At 46.5% G+C, this 22,347-nt stretch overlaps 1 protein-coding gene across 1 annotated transcript; it reads right to left on the bottom strand.

The window, feature by feature from the left end:
• Nucleotides 1–1,591: 1,591 nt before the first annotated feature.
• On the bottom strand, nucleotides 1,592–21,503 carry LOC116970216 (E3 ubiquitin-protein ligase TRIM39-like). Its single transcript, XM_033016906.1, has 7 exons — nucleotides 21,357–21,503; nucleotides 17,182–17,415; nucleotides 16,996–17,091; nucleotides 16,140–16,373; nucleotides 14,396–14,418; nucleotides 14,185–14,300; nucleotides 1,592–2,499 (listed from the first exon to the last, which is right to left on the bottom strand). The coding sequence occupies exons 1-7, from the start codon at nucleotides 21,501–21,503 to the stop codon at nucleotides 2,006–2,008; spliced, it is 1,344 nt and encodes a 447-aa protein (XP_032872797.1). The 3' UTR covers nucleotides 1,592–2,005.
• Nucleotides 21,504–22,347: the final 844 nt, after the last annotated feature.

Raw genomic sequence — 22,347 nt, 5'->3', positions numbered from 1 at the left:
TCGTTTTTATCATTTAAAAATAAATTGGATAGTTATATGGATGGGAAAGGAATGGAGGGTTATGGTCTGAGCGCAGGTATATGGGACTAGGGGAGATTATGTGTTCGGCACGGACTAGAGGGGTCGAGATGGCCTGTTTCCGTGCTGTAATTGTTATATGGTTATTATATGGTTATATGACCCTTCTTCAGACTGATGCGTGTGGGCGAGACGGTGGGGGCGGGAAAGAGAAAGGAAGAGGCTGAGACAGTAGGCTGTGGGAGAGCTGGGAAGGAGGGAGAAGGCAAGGACTACCTGATATTGGAGAAGCCAATGTTCATACCGCTGGGGTGTAAACTACCCAAGCAAAATATGAGGTGCTGCTCCTCCAATTTGTGGTGGACCTCACGCTGGCCCAGGACAGAAAGGTCGGATTCGATATGGGAGGGGGAGACACGGGGAGATCAGGTTGGTTATTGTGAACTGACCGGAGGTGTAGGGCGATGCGATCGCCAAGCCTACGCTTGGTCTCACCGATGTAGAGCAGTTGACACCTGGAACAGTTGATACAATACAATACAATACAATACAATTCAATTTATTGTCATTTGGACCCCGTGAGGTCCAAACGAAATGCCGTTTCTGCAGCCATACATTACAACAAATAGACCCAAGACACAACATATTTTACATAAACATCCATCACATTGCTGTGATGGAAGGCCAAAAAAACTTCTCTCTCCACTGCACTCTCCCCCCCCCATGTCAGAGTCAAAGTCAAAGCCCCCGGCGGGCGATGGCGAATTGTCCCGTGGCCATTAAACCACGCCGGGTAATGCAAGTTCGCGCACCGGGTCTTGATGTTAGAGCCCCCGGCGCGCGCTCGCAGAGACCCGCCGCCATTCCAAGCCGCGCGGGGCGGTGCTGTAAGGCCCCGCTCCAGGAGCTCTTCAACCCCGCAACTCGGGCGGGAGAAGTCGCCGTTGCGGAAGCCCCGAAAAGCGGTCTCCCTCCAGGGACCCGCGGGCTCCCGGTGTCACTGTCCGCCAAACCCGCAGTTGCAGCCACCGAATCTCCGGGGGTCGGGTCGCAGCAGCGTCCACCACAGCTCCACCCGCTCTGGACTCGGCCAGCTCCGCGACGGTGAGGTGAGTGTCGGCACTGGAGCCCCCGGTTTTCCTGTTGGAGGCCGCTCCTCGTTGCAGCCCCAACGACAACGGAGACCCGACAAAGAAAAGGTCGGGTCTCCCGTGCAGGGAGAGATTTAAAAGTTTCCCCCTCCCCCCCACACCACCCCCACCCCCCCACACACATACCCCAACAAAAATAACAAAAACTACATTAAAACATAGACATAAAATAATAAAAACGCAGACGGACTACAGAGGCCGCTGCTGGCGAGAGCCGCGCCGCCTACCGGATCTGCCTCTAAACGATGCGATAGATGAGGTTAGAGGAGGTGCAGGTGAACCTCTGCCTCACCTGGAGAGACTGCTTGTGTCCTTGGATGGAGTCGAGGAGGAGGTAAAGCGACAAGTGTAGCATTTCCTGCGGTTGCAAGGGAAAGTAGCAGGGGTGGGGGTGGTTTGGGTGGGAAGGGACAAGAGTCAGCGGACTTTAGGACCCGACACTTAAAGTCGGCGGACTTTAGGACCCGGGAGAGCCCGGAGCTCAGGACCCGCTGCCCGCGGCTGCTACTGAACCAGCAGGAAGGGCGATTGTTTCAATATTTATATTTTCACAAAAGTAATTTCTGTTCCATTGCCGGATGCGGTTAATGCGTTAAAATGAATGGATCGACAGACAGACAGCTCTGATTTCAGTTGCTGTTTATTTCCCACATTTACATTCCCCCTGGTTTTATTTCCGCGCCCACTGGGGTTTCACGACGTGGAATTTGGGGATTAAATGGGAGCCGTTCAGCGCCGGCCTGTTGTCCACCGGGTTTCTGCCCCACAGCCCCTAAGCCCCGCTCCTGACGCTGGTCCCGGGACCCCACCCTTTTACACGGAACCGGAGCAGATTCTCAGCCACCGGTTTTTATCCCAAGGCCCGAAGAAAGGATAAAGTTTCTCCGTGAATTTATTCCCAGTGAATGTGTGGAGATGGGACTTGGTGTCCGCGTCGTAAAATGAAATTGTCCCGGACTCGTAACTGAAATAAACTCCCACCCTCCCGGGGATGGGACGGGCGGGGAGACGGGATGGAGGGGAGGTGAATGCATCAAACTCGTCATCAAACCGCCTAATCCTCCAGTCTCCGGGGTAAGTGGGACCGGTCCCTTCCTCTCCACAGACTCTGCGGCGATTCCCAGACACCAGTACCGACTCCCCCCCACCTCCACCTCCCAGTAATATCTCCCCGATGTGAATCCCTCCGATCCCAGCACACACGGCCAGTCTGTAAACCTCTTCCTGGTGTCAGGGAGACCCCTCTGGGTCCGGGTCCATCTCACCCTCTTCCGATCCACAGACACCTCGAGCCGCGCATGCGCTGTTTCCACATCCAGGGTGACGGAGACTGGGGGGAGAAGCAGAGAATCAGAGAGTCCCCGGGGGTCGGTCGGGGGGAGACTCGGGCAGCGCGGCCCCGGCCTCAGGCACAGGCGGGTGGACAACTGAAACCTTGCCCGGGGTTTCACCCCAACAACATGGGATGGACAACATACATCTTTCCCGGAGTTTCTCAACCGGGTAGAGGAGGGGGAATTTCGCGGGTTATCGGGAACGGGAGGGGGCGGCGGCGTGTGGACGGGGAAAACGAATGCGGAAAGTGAGGATGAACGAGAGATTGCGGGTGGAAATGGAGAAATAAGGCGGGTATTCGAATAACTTGCCAGTAGATGGCGAAGGAGAAGCAGATTGGAAGATGAGGAGAATGGTGTGATTGGTGATTAGCGGTGGTTGAAGTGGATGTAGAGATGTCGGGTGGAGTTGCCGCCGTTTACTTGCTTTCTTTAGTGGAGGGTGGATTTGATGCGTCTTTACAACCAAGAACACTCTGATCTCATTTTGAAGCAATATATGAACTTCACCGAGGGATTTGACAATGTTTCGCATGTAAGGCTGGTCCAGAAATCAAAGGCAGGTGGGATCCAAGACGAGTTGGTAAAATGGACCCACAATTAGCTTGGTGGTTGCAGGTAGAAGGTAGCGTAGAAGGATGATTTTTTCTGCCTGGAGGTCTGTGACTGGTGGAGTGCAGCAGAGATCGCTGCTGCAACCTTTCCTGTTTATTTTATGTTTTCATGGCTTGGCAGTGAATGTAGGAGGTGTGACTACAAAGTTTGCAGAGAACGGGTAAGGTTGTAGATTGCAAGGAAGTCTCTCAAAGTCTGCAGCAGGATATAGGCTAGATCAGCTAAACTTTATTTTCATGCAAGGGATATCAATACTGGAGGACGCAGTTTTCTTCACACAAAGAGTTGTTAAATACCTGGAGTATTTTGCCAGAGGTTGATGTGGAATCAGATGTAATCACTACATGTAAGAGGCGTGATTTAGGAAACGAGGTGCAGAATAATACGGTTCTACTGTGGGCAAAATGAATTTGCGTGGCTGGGAAAAAAGGTGGACATGGACGTGATGGGCCGAATCGCTTGACTGTAATATACAACCATGGCTCTCTGGCTCCAAGAGCACTGAATGACCGAGACTCCACAACCACCAGTGCAGGGAATTCCAAAGGTTGCCCAGTCTCTGCGTGCAGTACAATACAATACAATACAATATATTTGTCATCTGAACCTCGTTGAGGTTCAAACGAAATGTTGTTTCTGCAGTCATACACACAAGAAAAAGAACCAAGACACAACACAATTTACGCAAACATCCATCACAGCGCATCTCCTCCTCGCTGTGATGGAAGGCAAAGACTTATCTCTCCCCTGCACTACCCATTCCCCTCCCGATGTCAGAGTCAAAGTCAAAGCCCCCGGCGGGCGATGGCAATTGTCCCGCGGCCATTTACGCCGCGCCGGGTGATGCAAGGCCACGCTCCGGGTCTTGTTGTTGGAGCCCCCGGCGGGCGCTAGTAAAGTCCCGCGGCCATTTAAAGCCGCGCGGGGCGGTGATGTAAGGCCCCTCTCCAGGTAATCTTCAACCCCACAAATCGAGCGGGTGAAGTCGCCGTTGCGGAAACCCCGAAAAGCGGTCTCCCAGCAGGGACCCGCGGGCTCCCGGTGTTACTGTCTACCAGAACTGCGGTAAGCCTCCAAATCACCGGGTTCAGGTCGCAGCCGAGCGCCAACCACAGCACCTCCTGCTCCGAACTCGGCCAGCTCCACGATGATAAGTAGGTCCGCAGCTCCGCGACTGGAGCCCCAGGTCGTTCCGGTTGGAGGCCGCTCCACGGTGCTCGGCCCCAACGACAACGAAGACCCGACATAGAAAAGGTCGGGTTCTCCTTACAGGGAAAATATTTTAAAGGTTTCCCCCACCCCCCGCCCCCCGCCCCCCACACACATACCCACACACATACGCAAAAAAAAATAAAAATAATAAAAACTACATTCAAACGAGACAAAAAATAATAAAAAGACAGACGGACTGCAGAGTCCGCTGCGACGTGAGTCGCGCCGCCCACCGGAATTGTAATGTCTCCTTGTCTGTCCTGCATGGTGCAGCCCAAATTCTGAGAGAGTTTCCTCTGGCTCCAGATCCCTCAGACAGGGGAAACATCCTCCCTGCATCCAGCCCACTGAGCAGTGTAGGAACTTTGTATTTACCAGCGATCTCCTCAAATACAACTGAACTCTCGAGCACACAGGCAGAGTCTACTCAATGTCACCCGCACAACAAATATCGTTACGGAACCAAGTATTGTCAATCATTGCTACATTCGCTCTGTGCAAAGTTTATCTTTGTATAAGTAGAAAAAAACATAAGACAGGAAGAAAATAGGTGCGGAGTAGGCTTCGCCTCTCAGGCCTATCTGGCTCCAGTTCCTCTTCAGTGTGACTTCCCCAGTTTAATGATCTTTCCAATATCCAACTATTTTACCTTAACCTATACCCAAAAATCTGGCCTGTCACCATCAATGACGTCACACAATTCCAGATATTGACTGCTATGTTGGGGAAACAACTTCAACCGTCTGCCTGGTACGTGGTGTGGATGTTTGGATCTGATCGAATCCAGGAATAGTTACACAATGTAGCAATGTTACAAAATTTTGAGATTTTAAAAATCAAGTCTGTAATTTATCCCATCAGATAAAGCATAAAAATAAGTTTAATTTGACACCTAATTCACTTTCATATCTCAAGTATTTAAAAAGTTATGGCCATTTTCATACTCGGAAATGAGCATCTTGTTCCCTATTGATTTTCTATGGACATAACAAAAAAGTTGTGATCGTGAACAGTCAAAAGCCCATAACTTTCTTAAAAATTAAGAGAACTGAATGAAATTTTCAGTTATCATAGATTGAAGCATTCTGAAACAAATATAAAATAATCTTACTTGGATGACCTGAAATTAAAGCATATAATTAGTTAGTTACCTAATTGTAGCTAATTTCAGACTTCAATTACTAGATCTAAACATCTATCCATTTCTTAATAAATGATTAACATTTTTAAATAGCCTAAATGTCCAAATAATATTCACAAATAATTCACAATAAAACATGATTTTTAAATCTCATTTACATTAATTTATAGGCCAAATGGAAGGAATTCAGTGTTCAATTGCTGTAAATAAATGCCCATTTAAATCAGCTTTCCAGTGGGTCCCTGTGGAACGCGCTGGTTTAGAACGTTCACATTGCGGTAGATTTGTGCCCCAAATGCCCAGAAAAATACTGCGCGATATAATGGGCCCAAATTGAGCTACTCGCAATATTAAACTTTGTATAACGGGATCTTTAGAAGCCCTTTTTAATGTAAAAATATACAGCCCACCTTCTGCTATCTGCTTTATGAGACCCTGAGGATGCTGGCGGTCGCGGGTTTAGAGATTGATTTTTAAACTACTATAACTATTATTCAAGGCCTTTAAACCTAATAATAGCTTTTGCGACGGGGTCTTCCAGCGATTTTTCGTTAATAATTAACTAGGCTGAACATCTTCGATTTGAACAGCCTAGAGAAAATCGCGTTTTAAACCCGCCCCCTCTAAACGGCGCCAAAATCGCGCACACCCGTAGCGGCAGATTTTCAAAGACGCTTCAGGTAGGCTTTGTAACATACCTACACAATGGACTATAACATAGAAACATAGAAACATAGACAATAGGTGCAGGAGTAGGCCATTCGGCCCTTCGAGCCTGCACCGCCATTCAATATGATCATGGCTGATCATCCAACTCAGTATCCTGTACCTGCCTTCTCTCCATATCCCCTGATCCCTTTAGCCACAAGGGCCACATCTAACTCCCTCTTAAATATAGCCAATGAAGTGGCCTCAACTACCTTCTGCGGCAGAGAATTCCAGAGATTCACCACTCTCTGTGTGAAAAAAGTTTTCCTCATCTCGGTCCTAAAAGATTCCCCCTTATCCTTAAACTGTGACCCCTTGTTCTGGACTTCGCCAACATCGGGAACAATCTTCCTGCATCTAGCCTGTCCAACCCCTTAAGAATTTTGTAAGTTTCTATAAGATCCCCCCTCAATCTTCTAAATTCTAGCGAGTACAAACCGAGTCTATCCAGTCTTTCTTCATATGAAAGTCCTGACATCCCAGGAATCAGTCTGGTGAACCTTCTCTGTACTCCCTCTATGGCAAGAATGTCTTTCCTCAGATTAGGAGACCAAAACTGTACGCAATACTCCAGGTGTGGTCTCACCAAGACCCTGTACAACTGCAGTAGAACCTCCCTGCTCCTATACTCAAATCCTTTTGCTATGAATGCTAACATACCATTCGCCTTCTTCACTGCCTGCTGCACCTGCATGCCTACTTTTAATGACTGGTGTACCATGACACCCAGGTCTCGTTGCATCTCCCCCTTTCCTAATCGGCCACCATTCAGATAATAATCTACTTTCCTGTTTTTGCCACCAAAGTGGATAACCTCACATTTATCCACATTATACTGCATCTGCCATGCATTTGCCCACTCACCCAGCCTATCCAAGTCACCTTGCAGCCTCCTAGCATCCTCCTCACAGCTAACACTGCCCCCCAGCTTCGTGTCATCCGCAAACTTGGAGATGTTGCATTCAATTCCCTCGTCCAAATCATTAATATATATCGTAAATAGCTGGGGTCCCAGAACTGAGCCTTGCGGTACCCCACTAGTCACTGCCTGCCATTGTGAAAAGGACCCGTTTACTCCTACTCTTTGCTTCCTGTCTGCCAACCAGTTCTCTATCCACATCAATACTGAACCCCCAATACCGTGTGCTTTAAGTTTGTATACTAATCTCTTATGTGGGACCTTGTCGAAAGCCTTCTGAAAGTCCAGATATAACACATCCACTGGTTCTCCCTTATCCACTCTACTAGTTACATCCTCGAAAAATTCTATAAGATTCGTCAGACATGATTTACCCTTCATAAATCCATGCTGACTTTGTCCAATGATTTCACCACTTTCCAAATGTGCTGCTATCCCATCTTTAATAACTGATTCTAGCAGTTTCCCCACTACCGACGTTAGACTAACTGGTCTGTAATTCCCCGTTTTCTCTCTCCCTCCCTTTTTAAAAAGTGGTGTTACATTAGCTACCCTCCAATCCTCAGGAACTACTCCAGAATCTAAAGAGTTTTGAAAAATTATCACTAATGCATCCACTATTTCTGGGGCTACTTCCTTAAGTACTCTGGGATGCAGCCTATCTGGCCCTGGGGATTTATCGGCCTTTAATCCATTCAATTTACCTAACACCACTTCCCGGCTAACCTGGATTTCACTCAGTTCCTCCATCTCATTTGACCCCCGGTCCCCTGCTATTTCCGGCAGATTATTTATGTCTTCCTTAGTGAAGACAGAACCAAAGTAGTTATTCAATTGGTCTGCCATGTCCTTGTTCCCCATGATCAATTCACCCGTTTCTGACTGCAAGGGACCTACATTTGTTTTAACTAATCTTTTTCTCTTCACATATCTATAAAAGCTTTTGCAGTCAGTTTTTATGTTCCCTGCCAGTTTTCTTTCATAATCTATTTTCCCTTTCCTAATTAAGCCCTTTGTCCTCCTCTGCTGGTCTCTGAATTTCTCCCAGTCCTCTGGTAGGCTGCTTTTTCTGGCTAATTTGTACGCTTCATCTTTTGTTTTGATACTATCCCTGATTTCCCTTGTTATCCACGGATGCACTACCTTCCCTGATTTATTTTTTTGCCAAACTGGGATGAACAATTGTTGTAGTTCATCCATGCAGTCTTTAAATGCCTTCCATTGCATATCCACCGTCAACCCATTAAGAATCAATCGCCAGTCTATCTTGGCCAATTCACGTCTCATACCCTCAAAGTTACCTTTCTTTAAGTTCAGGACCCTTGTTTCTGAATTAACGATGTCACTCTCCATCCTAATGAAGAACTCAACCATATTATGGTCACTCTTGCCCAAGGGGCCACGCACAACAAGACTGCTAACTAACCCTTCCTCATTACTCAATACCCAGTCTAGAATAGCCTGCTCTCTCGTTGGTTCCTCTACATGTTGGTTTAGAAAACTATCCCGCATACATTCCAAGAAATCCTCTTCCTCAGCACCCTTGCCAATTTGATTCACCCAATCTATATGTAGATTGAAGTCACCCATTATAACTGTTTTACCTTTGTTGCACGCATTTCTAATTTCCTGTTTGATGCCATCCCCAACTCCACTACTACTGTTAGGTGGCCTGTACACAACTCCCACTAGCGTTTTCTGCCCCTTAGTGTTTCGCAGCTCTACCCATATCGATTCCACATCCTCAAAGCTAATGTCCTTCCTTTCTATTGCGTTAATCTGCTCTCTAACCAGCAACGCTACCCCACCTCCTTTCCCTTTCTGTCTATCCCTCCTGAATATTGAATATCCCTGGATGTTCAGCTCCCAGCCTTGGTCACCCTGGAGCCATGTCTCCGTGATCCCAACTATATCATAGTCATTAATAGCTATCTGCACATTCAACTCATCCACCTTATTACGAATGCTCCTTGCATTGAGACACAAAGCCTTCAGGCTTGTTTTTACAACACTCTTACCCCTTATACTATTATGCTGAAAAGTGGCCCTTTTTGATTTTTGCCCTGGATTTGCCGGCCTGCCACTTTTACTTTTCACCTTGCTACCTATTGCTTCTACCCTCATTTTACACCCCTCTGTCTCTACGCTCACACATTTAAGAAACCCTTTCCCTTTAACTCCATCCTCCACTATCCCATTCGACACCCCACCCCCCTTATTCAGTTTAAAACCACCCGTGTAGCAGTGGCAAACCTGCCTGCCAGAATGCTGGTCCCACACCTGTTAAGATGCAATCCGTCCCTTTTGTACAGTTCCCCCTTACCCCAAAACAGATCCCAGTGATCTAAGAATCTAAATCCCTGCCCCGTGCACCAGTTCCTCAGCCACACGTTCAGGTCCCGTATCTCCCTGTTCCTGCTCTCGCCAGCACGAGGAACTGGAAGCAAACCGGAGATAACAACCCTGGAGGTCCTGCTTTTCAGCATTTTTCCGAGCTCTCTAAAGTCACGCTGCAGAATATTCATCCCCTTCTTTCCGACATCGTTTGTGCCGACATGCACTACCACTTCCGGATGTTCACCTTCGCCCTTGAGGATTTTCTGCACTCTGTCCGTGACATCCTGGATCCTGGCACCAGGAAGGCAGCACACCATCCTCGCATCCCGTCTGTTGCCGCAGAAACCCCTGTCCGTACCTCTCACGATGGAGTCTCCCACTACAATGGCGTTGCCTGCCTTAGGCCTTTTTGGTTTTGGCTCAACAGCCCTATTCGCATCGCAAGCCAGTCCGCCGCTCAGTGTAAACACGTCTTCTGTCCCGACAGCTTCTAAGTGGGTGAACCTGTTCACAAGAGGTACAACACCCGGGGACGTTGGCATTCCATGCTTCCCTCCCTTTCTCACTGTCTCCCACCTTCTCTCTTCCAGTACCTTAGGTGTAACAATCTTACTGTAGGACTTGAGGAACGACTCCGTTTTCGGACGAACCGGAGGTCATCCACTTGCTTCTCCAGTTCCCCAACACGGTCCTTCAGGAGCTCTATCTGGATGCACTTCTCGCATTTGTAGCAGCCAGAGGCACCAGCTGTGTCCTTGACCTCCCACATACTGCAAGCATCGCACTGAATCAGCTTGCCTGACATCTCCTTCTTTCGTCTCTACCTCTCAAGCGTATTGCGTGGTCTCCTCTCCTCAGCCTCCTCGCCAAAGACTCACACTTCCCTCACAAGGCCGCTCACTCACTGCCGCTCCCTAAGAGCAGTCTTGCTTAAATTGACTGATAAATTGCCTGATTTACCAATTTACAAACCAAATTCCTCAATTTTCAACAGTTTTCACCCCTCTGACTCACTTCTCTCCTCCCACTCGGGCTAGAGCCAATCAGTCTGATCTCTTGCTAATCTCCTCCTGTTGTTGCTCCCAAAAGCTACAGCTGTTCTGGGTAAAAGTAATAACCGTGGCCTGAAGGCAGGAGACAGGGTTGAAAGTCCCTAGATATAACTTTTTTCAGGCCAAATGGGATAAATTCCAAGAGAAGGCTCTAAGTTTAGTTGGAGAGGTTAATAGTGAGGGTTCTGTAGATAGTTGGAATACTTCCATTAGTCTCATGATTCATGAGGCAGCTTGTTGTACTATTCCTGTGAAGCAGGAACCTAGGTCCCGTATGTCTGTTCCTTGGTGGAATAAAGAATGTGATGAAGCTGTAAGGAATAGGAATATAGCCTATCGAAAATTAAGAAAGTATCCAATTTTGGTCAATGCAATGGAGTACAAGCGGCTAAGGGCAGTAGCAAGACGAGTTGTAAAGGATGCAAAGAGGAATAGTTGGAGGAAGTTTTGTGGTACGCTAGGCCCGGAAACTCCAGTAAGGCATTTGTGGTCAGCTGTGCGTAGAATGTCAGGAGTATACAAAAGAAGTTTGTTACCAGTGTTGCAGAAGGGTGAGGTGGTAGCAGTCTCCAATAAGGAAAAAGCAGACATGTGTGTTGACAGTGTTCAAGCAGTGCATAGATCAGAGAGCATGGGAGTGGAGAGGTGTAGAAAGAGAACTGAGCTGATGGCAGTTAATCAGTGGAAGCTGGAGAGGAGTTTAGTAAATGATAATACCTTTAATCTGTTTTTTACCATAAAAGAGTTGAAGGATGCAATTATGTCTGGGGCAAATACCACCCCGGGGAGAGATAGGTTGTCGTATGAGTTATTTAAACATCTGGATGATATTGTACTTGATGAAATCTTAGCTTTGTTTAATACTGTGTGGGCAGAGGGTTATTTACCAAAGGAATGGAAACATGCAGTCGTGGTCCCTATTTTAAAACCAGGCAAAGAGGCATCTAACCCTAGTTCATATCGCCCTATAGCGCTCACAGCAGTGCTCTGTAAAATTATGGAGAGGATGGTAACCAACAGACTAGTTTCTTTTTTAGAAACCAGAGGACTACTTGTTGATGTACAGAATGGCTTTAGGAATGGAAGGTCTACAATGGAGTCTGTATCAGTTTTGGATCAGGATATTAAAAGGGCATTTAGAAGCAAGGAAACAGTAGTGAGTGTATTCCTTGATATTGAGAAGGCATATGATTCTTTGTGGAAGGAGGGATTAATGATTAAAATTTTTGACTTGGGAGTCAGGGGACGAATGTTCAACTGGATTAAGGATTTTTTATTGAATAGAACAATACAAGTAATGGTTGGTAGTGTCAGCTCAGAGACTGTAGAAATAGAGAATGGAACCCCGCAGGGAAGTGTTATCAGTCCAGTTGTATTTAATATCATGATAAACGACATATTTTGTAAATTAGAGAGAGGATTTGGTCTGTCTTTGTTTGCAGACGACGGGGCCATCTGGAAAAGAGGTCGTAATGTAGAGTTTGTTTTAAAACAGATTCAAATAGTGTTAGTGTCTGTAGAGGAATGGGGGAACACATGGGGCTTTAAAATATCTGCCTCTAAGACTAAATATATGGTATTTGGTTTTAAAAGAAAGTTACCTAAGTTAGGGCTGTATATGTATGGGTCTCCATTGGAGAAGGTAAAGGTTTTTAAGTTTTTGGGTGTTTGGTTTGAAGAGCGTATGACTTGGGCTGTGCATGTAGGTAAAATTGTGTTGAAGTGTGGAAAAGTTCTGAATGTTATGAGAAGTCTGGTTGGGTGTGAGTGGGGGGCCAACAGGGAGACAATGCTGCTAATTTATCAGGCCATGATCAGATCTTCTCTTGACTATGGGTGTTTTGTGTATGGGTCTGCGTCTAAAACTGTTCTGGCTAGGCTAGATGTGTTGCAGGCAAAGGCTTTGAGGCTTTGCTGTGGAGCCTTCAGGACTTCCCAGTCCCTGCCCTGATTGTTGAAATGGGAGAAATGCCCTTATGGTTAAGGCGTATTAAGCTAGGGTTACATTACTGGGCTAAACTTTGTGGGTGTAATGATACCTTCCCAGCAAGGTGTTTGTTGCAAGAGATAGATGATGGTAACAAATATAACACATTTTTTGTCATTATAAATCAGTGGGCTAAGAAGCTGGGTTTGGAACAAGGGGGTATTATAGAGCATACAATATGGCTACCTGTGCCCTATTGGGTTCTTCCTGAACTGTTTATTGAGCTTGCTTTTCTTCAGGAAAAAGATAAGCGCGAGGTGACTCCAAGAATAGTGGAATATCTTAATTCAATCAGTGAGAGCACTTTGATTGTTTTTACAGATGGATCTAAAGATCCAGTTAGTGGGAGAGCTGGGTTTGGAGTGTATGTGGAGCAGCTTGGGTTGAAGATTGGCCGGCGCATTTCTGATGGAAGCTCTGTTCTCACGACTGAATTAATGGCAATTCAATGGGCTCTATGGTGGATTGAGGAAGCCAGTTTTAGTGAAGTCATTATCTGTTCTGATTCTGAAGCTGCTCTTGAAACTTTAAGAGTAGGGAAATCTAAAGCACGTCCTGACATTCTAAATGAAATCATGAGTGTGTTTTTTAGAATTGGGTTTGCGTGTAACATCACTTTTTGCTGGGTTCCCGGGCATGCTGGGGTGAGGGGGAATGAGCAGGTGGACCTCATAGCAAAGGAGAGTTTAAGAAGAGAAATAGATATCCATGTATTATTGGGGAGAGTGGAACTGAGAGAAATAATTAAAGAGGGCTTAACAAAAGAATGGCAGAGAGGATGGGAAATGGAAGTCAGGGGTAGACACTACTTTTCTATACAATCTGAAGTTAGGAAAATATGTTTCTGTACATCTTTGTCCCGTAGGGACTCGGTTAAACTGTGTAGATTGAGGTTGGGACACTGTGGGTTAAATTACTATTTGTGCATTGTAGGGAAACATGTTTCTGGCTTGTGTGAATGTGGGAGTAATGAGACAGTTAAGCATGTTTTCCTAGAATGTAAAAAGTACAGGGTAGAAAGAGAAGTATTGTTTGTTAGACTGACAGGACTTGGAGTTGAGGCTTTTTCTGTTTCATCTTTGTTTGGACACAGTGAGAAACATCAACTGATATCCAGGGCTGTTCTTCAATTCCTGCAAGTTACAGGACTGTATGTAAGGATTTAGTTCAAACTTTGACCTGTGGAGGGCAGTAATACGCTTAGCAGCGTCTACACTGCCGGAATCCTACAAGAAGAAGAAGTAGAAGAAGAGACAGGGTTGGTGGAGGAATGCTTTTCAGACTGGAGGCTCTCGAAAAGGGTGTGCCATAGAGCACGACTCTATCTCCATTGTTGGTCGTTATTTATACAAACGCTTTGTATGAGTATATGGGTGGCATGTTAGTAGGTTTGTGGAGGACACTAAGATTGGTGGCGTCATGGAGAGTGAAGAAGGTGACCTGAGATGAAATGTGATCGTAATTAGCAGGTCTAATGGGCTGAAGAATGGAAGACAGAATTTTCTAAAGTCTAAAGATTGAGGGCATCAGTTTAAGGTGAGATGGGAAAGTTGGAAAAGGCATTGAATGTCAATGTTTTCAGAGAGTGGATGGTAGAGAGATAGAACGAGATGCCTGAGGTGGAGGTGAGTACAATTACTGCGTAATATTTGCATCTGTGGTACTTAAAGGTGTAATCAATGAGAAGAATGGAAACTGAACAAGTTGTACCTCGCTGAATGGCACAGGTTTCTCTCCACAGCGTGTTCAACACAAAGTGGTGATGAATGTTTTCAATTGGCAAGGCACCATCTGTCACTGACAATGAATTAATTTCATCACTAACCCTGCAAATATTTTACAGCTGGTTAGAATCTGAACTTCCACAATTTCAGAGCTGTTCTACAAAACATACAGCGTTTCAATCAAGAGCGTGTCCTACCTCCTTCTCCGACCAGTTTCCTCCTGAAAGAAATAAGACACTTGTGTGAATAACTGAGACAGAACATCCACATCCCGACAGCAGAAATGGCACGCAAATTTCCACAATATTTCTATTTACCAACTCTTATTGCGGCAGCCACTCAGACATATAAAGGATATTTCCGTCGGGACAAAGAACCACGGGGGGAAACACAAGGAACGTACATGAAGATGATGCCATCATTGAGCGGGTGCAAGTTACGGACAAGAATGAGGAGATGGTGGGTGTTATCTGAAGAAGATGTCAGGGAATGAAGGGATGGGGTGATTTAAGATTATCTGTGGGTTTAAATGGGTGGGGGGACAAATAGTATTGCTACTTTTAGGGGGGTGGGAGATTGCAACCTTCACGTGGTCCGCCCTGTTTCGATGAATGCAATTAACCCGGCGTGTACAATCAAATATGACCAAATAGAACAAGTTGTCCTACAACCTTAGGCTGTGCACGCTATACGCAAGAAGAAGCAGCTACTTTTAGGGAGACTAAAATTCAAAGATGAAATATGGAATGGCCTTTAATAAATCCCATTAGTCGTGCAGCAAAGGGAACGTGGGACTCAATCGCACAAAGTGGCCGAAGTCTATATTGGAGATACATTGAAGGAGAATCAGGATAAGCGCAAGAGATTTCCCCGTACTTGCCCCATTCCCTGCAAGTTCAATTCATGGATGACAGATGATAGATGATGATGTGTGCGCCACGTTCTAGATTTATGTTATCCCCACAATGTGGTCATGGCTAATCTTGCCCAGGACAGAACTCCCCCTATTTTCCCCATTCCCCTCCTGTTCAATTCCTGGAATTTAAAAAAAAAATGTCGCTCTTTCTGGTTCAAATACTGCTAACAGTTTCAATCCCCAAAAGTCTCTGGGTTGGAGAATTCCAGAGATTCACTGCTCTCCATCCAGTCGTGGACCTTGGGGACAATGGTAAAATGACTCTTGATTATTTTAAACTGCAAGGAATATCGATCCAACCTCGATAAACCCTGCTGATGAGACAAGCCCCTCATCCTGCAATTATCCCGGTGATTCAGTTTTGTGTTGCCTCCAATGCTGTAACATAATTTGATGGTTAAGGTCATGAAAGCTAGGCAAAATGCTCTCGATGTGGCTCGGATAATTGAGACAACCCCTCCCCCCCCCCCCCCCCCCCCCCCCCCTCTCCCCCCCCCCCCCCTATCCCCCCGAGAAGATTCTACAAGTATATTACCAGCAAAAGAATAACCGGGCGGAGAATATTCCCCTTTAAGAGCAAAAGGGTAACTAGGGATTGAACAGGTCCAATTAAGTGCTGTTAAGGACAAATTCCAATGTGTATCCTGGGCTAAAATCATTAGACTGCCTTTACGGGGATGTTCTAACACCACAAACTCCTTTTCCTGTAATGCTGACCAAGACTTTCCCCGTGGTCTTATGATTCCTGCAGATTTTCCTTCTTTTCGGGGAAATATTACACGTTCACGAACTCAGTGACAAGATCACAGCGACTCTTTCTCAAGGAGTTTGCAGCCTGTTCCGAGATACCATAATTTATGCAGGAGGCCATTTAGTTTGGGAATAACGGCAGCACATCGCTGGAACAGACGGAACATTGACCCAGCTCTGAATTACTGGTAAATAATGCATTAATTTCAGAAATGTCACCCACCATGTTGTGGCTGTGCAGTTTCACTTCGCCTAACTGTAGTGTAACCCCTCACCTTCAGAAATATCCTGTTGTCTTTTTGATCTATCTGTTCCTGCAACGTTGAGAGTTCCTTTTGGATGGAATTTAAATTCGCTTGAATCTCTTGAAGCCTTTTCTCCATTGAGTTCCGAATTTTCATCTCTTCTTCCCGGATATCTGCGAGTACACGCCGCTCTTTCTCAGTGAAAATCTGGTGCAGTTCAGAAAACTGGGATGTGATCTGTGACTGAAGGTTGTGTGACTCTTCCTGTGAAATGAAAGGTGAAGATCAATATATAATGTCGCTGTATTATGTTTCCTAACGATATGCAAGGGGGTAGTTGGCCAATCAACCTTTGGCATGGAGCACAGAAATAAGCCATTTGGCCCAACATGTCCAATCAGTTCCATTGATTAATTACCCTCTGACAAAATAAGTTTAGGATTATTTTTAGTTTAGAAATAACGCGGAAACAGGCCCTTCGGCCCATTGAGTACGCGCCGACCAGCAATCCCCACACATTAACATTTTTTACATTTACAAGGCAATTAACCTACAAACCTTTGGAGTGTGGGAGGAAACCGAATATCTCGGAGAAAACGTCACGGGGAGAACGTACAAACTCCGTACGGACAGCACCCGTAGTCAAGATCCAACCTGGGTCTCCGGCGCTGCATTCGCTGTAAGGCAGCAACTCTATCGCTGCGCCACCATGACCGCTTTTCTAAGTTACTCTTCACCTCCTTAAAAGAGCGCCCTTTAATTCTGAAGCTATAACCTCTGGTCATACAGTTCCGCCAGTGGAAACATTATTTCCACATCCACTCTATCCACAGTCACATTGATGAAAACTACACAAGATCAGGAAATCAAAATTGGAAAACCTCACCAAAACAACAGAAATCTTCTCTTTCTGTTGCTGCTCCATTTGCTCGATCTCTGATTTCTTTTTTGTCAGAGATTCAAAGGAAGAATTCACCTGTTCCTGGAGTTGGGTTTCAGATCAGAGAAGAGAAATGTCAGAAAATAAACAAAACATGACACAATGATGTGATCAATATCGGTTTGCTTTTACCTTGTAGATTTCAACAGCTTCTTCTATCGGTATGAAGCTGTGAGACTTGTGTTCCCGCGCATCTCGACATATCAGACAAATCACTTTCTTGTCTGTTTCACAAAACAGCTTCAGTTCTTCCAGATGCTTCTCGCAGTGATGTTTACTTTCCGTCACTGTCCGATTCAGGCTCAGTGTTCGAGCTTTCTCAGACAGTCTCGATTGTCGCAAGACAGTCCCAAGGCCCGATTCACCCTGAGGGTGCGGTCCGCAAACTGCTCTCTACATTCCGGGCAGGAGTTCATCGCCTCCCTGTCCCAACTCTGTGTGATACAGGAGCGGCAGAAGTTGTGCCCACACTCCAATGTCACCGGATCGGTGAAGAAATCCAGGCAGATGGGACAAACTACCTCCTCGGTTAAACTCTCGAAAATGTCTTTCGCAGCCATTTAAACTCCTGTACTTCCTGGTTCAAAGTGTTTTCCACTGCGCGCGCTGCCGTCTCGGGGAATGAATGTGATTTGGCTGCAAGTGTTCAGTGTTCAGTGTCCTGGCCGCTCCCAACTAATCTCACACGAGGGAGGGGTCAGTTAGACATTAAACCGGCTTGAATATAGAAGAAAGCGGAGAGATTGCCCTAGGATTGTCGAAGGCAGAAAAGGGACAGGGACCAGCGATGAGGAGGTGTAACTGAGGAGGCAGTGGAACCCGCCGTCCGCATCTCCGTTCACAGCCCGGGATCAGGATGGAAGTAAACATATTTTAATCCACATCAGTACACTCGTCTCTCACGCTCCAGTCTTCAGGTGCACCTATATTTGGAGAAACCGTGCATCATTTCATATTAAGGATGATCAGTTTGGAGTAACATGTTTAGTTTTGTTCACTCTGCTGTGTGAAGAATGTCGGATAAACCGGAACGGGTGTAGACAATATTGACGAGGATGTTGCCTGGGCCTGAGAGCCTCACAACAGGGAGAGGTTGGGCAGACTAGGACCTTATTGCTTGGAACGCAGTAGGATGAGGGATGATCTTATAGAGGTGTGTATGATCATGACGGGAATAAAGCCGGCTTTAAACTCAGGGGCCGCAATCCAATAGGAAGTGGTGAACTCGAGGCATCAACCCTCCAGGTGGGGTGCGGTGGTGAGGCACTGATTTAATTATCGAACGTGGAATCTAGTGGCACAAACCAGGGACACAATTGTAAGTATTTTCTTAAATCACATCAAGTGCTTGAAAAAATTAAACTGTCTGAAATACGATGACCGCTCCACACTTATTTTGTTGAAGTCGTTCAAAGTGGTTGAAGATCAAATGCCCTTGGAAATGTCCGAGCGATCTACTCATAGGGCAATTAGTGATGTGCAATAAATGCTGGTCTTGCAGCGACATCTACACCCTGACAAATTGATCACCCACTTACATTAATTCCTTAATAAGAAGGTTAAGTTTTGTTTAAGAACAGTATTGTATTAACTCGTGAAGTTGATGAAAAACAATGCAAATAGTAGTCTGAAGAAGGGGTTCAGCCCGAAACGTTGCCTATTTCCTTCGCTCCATAGATGCTGCCGCACCCGCTGAGTTTCTCCTGCAATTTTGTCTACCTTTGATTCTCCAGCATGTGCAGTTCCTTCTTGAGCAAAAAATAGCACCATTTATTACTCAAGTTAGACAACCAGGTAGCTCTTGCGGTCTCTCCTGTTCGTGTCTCTCGTCATGCCGGATTGTGTCTCAGTCACCGCCACTGCTCCCACGTCGATGCCGGCGTCCAGCATCGGAATCTGTTTATTCTCGCTGTCCCAGATTCACCATCCCCCCTGGCAATGGGTTAATATATCGGCCGATTCCACAGTATCGGGTTTTATCAGCTGGTGGGGACCTTGCGCCTCGCAAGTTCAAGTGAGTTTATTGTCATGTGTCCCTGATAGGACAATGCAATTCTTGCTGTGTCCCTGATAGGACAATGCAATTCTTGCTTTGCTTCAGCACAACGGAACATGGTTGACACAAATGCTGGAGAAACTCATCGGGTGGGGCAGCCTGAAGAAGGGTCTCGACACGAACCGTCACCTATTCCTTCGCTCCATAGATGCTGCTCGCCCGCTGAGTTTCTCCAGCATTTCTGTCTACCTTCGATTTTTCCAGCACCTGCAGATCTTTCTTAAACATTTAGACAGCGCGGCATCAGTTGAAAGCGGCACTTCAGTGAACTGAACATGACATGCATGAGGTTGCATGCATGACATTTGTACGAACCTTCTTGACGTGTTGCATATTTGTAAACCATATTCTGCTATTTTGAAGTTCTACAAGCATGTGATGTGTTTACATATAACATATAACATATAATAATTGATAATGCTTGGTTCATTGTTGTTAATGTCCAGAATTCACTGGGACACAAGAGTCAGCAGATGCCGCACATGCATGAGGTGGAATAGTGAAGAGACCCTTAATGCAGGAGCGAGAAGTGAACTTCTGGTGTAATTAAATTGATCAGAAAGCATTTGCGGAAGCTATGAGTGGATCCTCTTTGAGGGCAAAGACCCCCAAAACATGACAAAATGATACATTAATAGATTAATGCAATAGATACATTTATTGCCCCTTTGTTGAATTTGGATAATTCGCCTGACCAGTAAAATTCACAAGAATCTAATAGAAAGATTTTGTTTATTCGAATTGCGTGCCAAGAGAATCAAGAGTCAAGAGAGTTTTATTGTCGTGTGTCCCAGATAGGACAATGCAATTCTTGCTTGCTGCAGCACAACAGAATATAATCGAGAACAGGAGATAACAGTTCTGTGTGTCTATATACCATAGACCATATATATACACAATAAATAAGCAGAAAGTGCAATAGACTGTTATTGTTCAGAGCTTGTTTGATGTTGTGTTTAATAGTCTGATGGCTGTGGGGAAGAAGCTGTTCTTGAACCAGGATATTCCAGATTTCAAGCTCCTGTACATTCCTCCCGATGGCAACGGAGAGATGAGTGTGTGGCCAGGACGGTGTGGGTCCTTGATGATGCTGCCAGCCTTTTTAAGGCAGAGACTGCGATAGTTCCCTTCGATGGTGGGAAGGTCAGAGCCGATGATGGACTGGGCAGTGGTCACAACTTCCTGTAGTCTTTTCCTCTCCTGGTCGTTCAAGTTGCTGAACCAAGGCACGATGCAGCCAGTCAGTATGCTCTCCTTGAGTCCTCCTTGACAAACCGACTCTCCGTAATCTTCTCAAGAAGTAGAGGCACTTTTTTAAATCATTGAAGCCTTGGTGCTTTCAGTGATCAAATGAAATAAAACCCCAAGAAGATTAATCCAGAGAGTTGTGAATCTGTGGGATTCTCTGCCACAGAAGGCGGTGGAGGCCATTTCACTGGATGTTTTCAAGAGAGAGTTAGATTTAGCTCTTAGGGCTAACAGAATCAAGGGATATGGGGAACAAGCAGGAATGGGGTACTAAATTTATTTGATCAGCCATGATCATATTGAATGGCGGTGCTAGCTCGAAGGACTGAATGGCCTCCTCCTGCATCTATTTTTCTATGTTTCTTTGTGTCACACACTCTATCCGTATTCTATTCCATCTCTTCATCCACGCGTGAGGTTCCTCGCTCATCCCAGTGCCCAGTAACGTATCGACAGCAACAGACAAAAGTAAAATCAAGCGGTACATAATTTACCTCTCAAAATTATTTCACATCATCAACACACATCCTGAGAAGTTTGTTCGGAGTTCATACACAGTTATTGGCCCCTCCACCGCTGGAGATATGTGGGGAGTGATCTTTAGACTTCAGATACAGCATGGAAACAGGCCCTCCGGCCCAGCTAGTCAACAGCAACCAGCGCGCTAACACTATCGTACATACTAAGGATTATTTACTACTTTATGGAAGCCAATTAGCAAACAAACCTGTCCGTCGTTGAAGTGTGGGAAGAAACCAGATGCTGCCTGACCCGCTGAGTTACTCCAGCACTCTGTGAAACGTCAACTATCCATGTTCTCCACAGATGCTGCCTGACCCGCTGAGTTACTCCAGCACTCTGTGAAACGTCACTTATCCATGTTCTCCACAGATTCTGCCTGACCCGCTGAGTTACTCCAACACTCTGTGTCTACCCACTGTTAGGATGTGTGGAGGTGACGGGTGGTGGTGGATGAGGTATCGGAGTGGGCGGGTAATGTCACGGGCAGGTGGTGCCGGGACTGGCTGGCGAACCGGCAGATCTTCATGGGCTCGGCGTTCTTGCCCCGGTCGGTGAGGCAGAGGCAGAGGCAGAAGTAGGGGTAGAGGGTCTCGGAGAAGGTGTGGGCGAAGGTGTACAGGTGCGCCATCCTGCCGTCATCGTAGAAGGATACCTGGCCGCCCTAGTGGTCCAGGTAGACGCCGACGGTCATGGGGCCGCGCTCCAGGGCGAGGGGGATGGGGAGGGGGGGGCGGGCTCAGTGACAACCTGGTACCCCTCGCCTCTCCGCAGGCTCATCCTCCAGTAGCCTTCCCGGGGCCAGCGCTCCACCCTGCCCTTCCTCTGGCACGATCGCCGCGCCACGCCAAAGCACCACTCCGTCTTGCCGCCAACCTCCACCTCCCAGTTAGTAGCAGCCGGACGCGAGGCCCGCGCCGCCAGCACGCCGGCACATCGGTCAAACCTCCACGGGGACTCGGGCAGGGACTGCCGCTCCGCACCCATCCACACGCTGCACAGATCCTAGGACAGCTGCAGCCACGGGTTAGCCGTGTCCGGGTTCAGGTTGAGCGGGGCCGGCACTGTTTATTAAACCAAAAATATTACAATCAATTATTATCAACAATATTGAACCGTACAAAATAAAGCGAAACAAAACTCATCACCATAATACAAGACAAACAAATGTACTAAATAGGGTCTCTAACCGAAACGTCACCCATTCCTTCTCTCCAGAGATGCTGCCTCACCCGCTGAGTTACTCCACCATTTTGTGTCTACCAAATAAACAATAGACAATAGGCAGGAGGAGGCCATTCGACCCTTCGAGCCAGCACCGCCATTCAATGTGATCATGGCTGATCATCCCCAATCAGTACCCCGTTCCTGCCTTCTCCCCATATCCCCTGTCCGCTATCTTTAAGAGCTCTATATAAATATATCTTGAGGGCATTCAGAGAATCCGCCTCCACCGTCCTCTGAGGCAGAGAATT

This window comes from Amblyraja radiata, unplaced genomic scaffold, assembly GCF_010909765.2.
Source record: "Amblyraja radiata isolate CabotCenter1 unplaced genomic scaffold, sAmbRad1.1.pri scaffold_648_ctg1, whole genome shotgun sequence".
Taxonomy (NCBI): Eukaryota; Metazoa; Chordata; class Chondrichthyes; order Rajiformes; family Rajidae; genus Amblyraja; species Amblyraja radiata.
The sequence above is the reverse complement of the archived record's forward strand: the minus strand, read 5'-3'. Positions and strand labels throughout refer to the sequence as shown.

Coding starts and splice junctions, on each gene's coding strand:
- LOC116970216 (XM_033016906.1), bottom strand. CDS start 21,503: ATGGCGCACCTGTACACCTTCGCCCACACCTTCTCCGAGACCCTCTAC. Junction 17,416..21,356: donor AGTCCCGGCACCACCTGCCC/GTGACATTACCC, acceptor CCGCACCCTCAG/GGTGAATCGGGCCTTGGGAC. Junction 14,419..16,139: donor ACAACAGGATATTTCTGAAG/GTGAGGGGTTAC, acceptor TATTTCTTTCAG/GAGGAAACTGGTCGGAGAAG.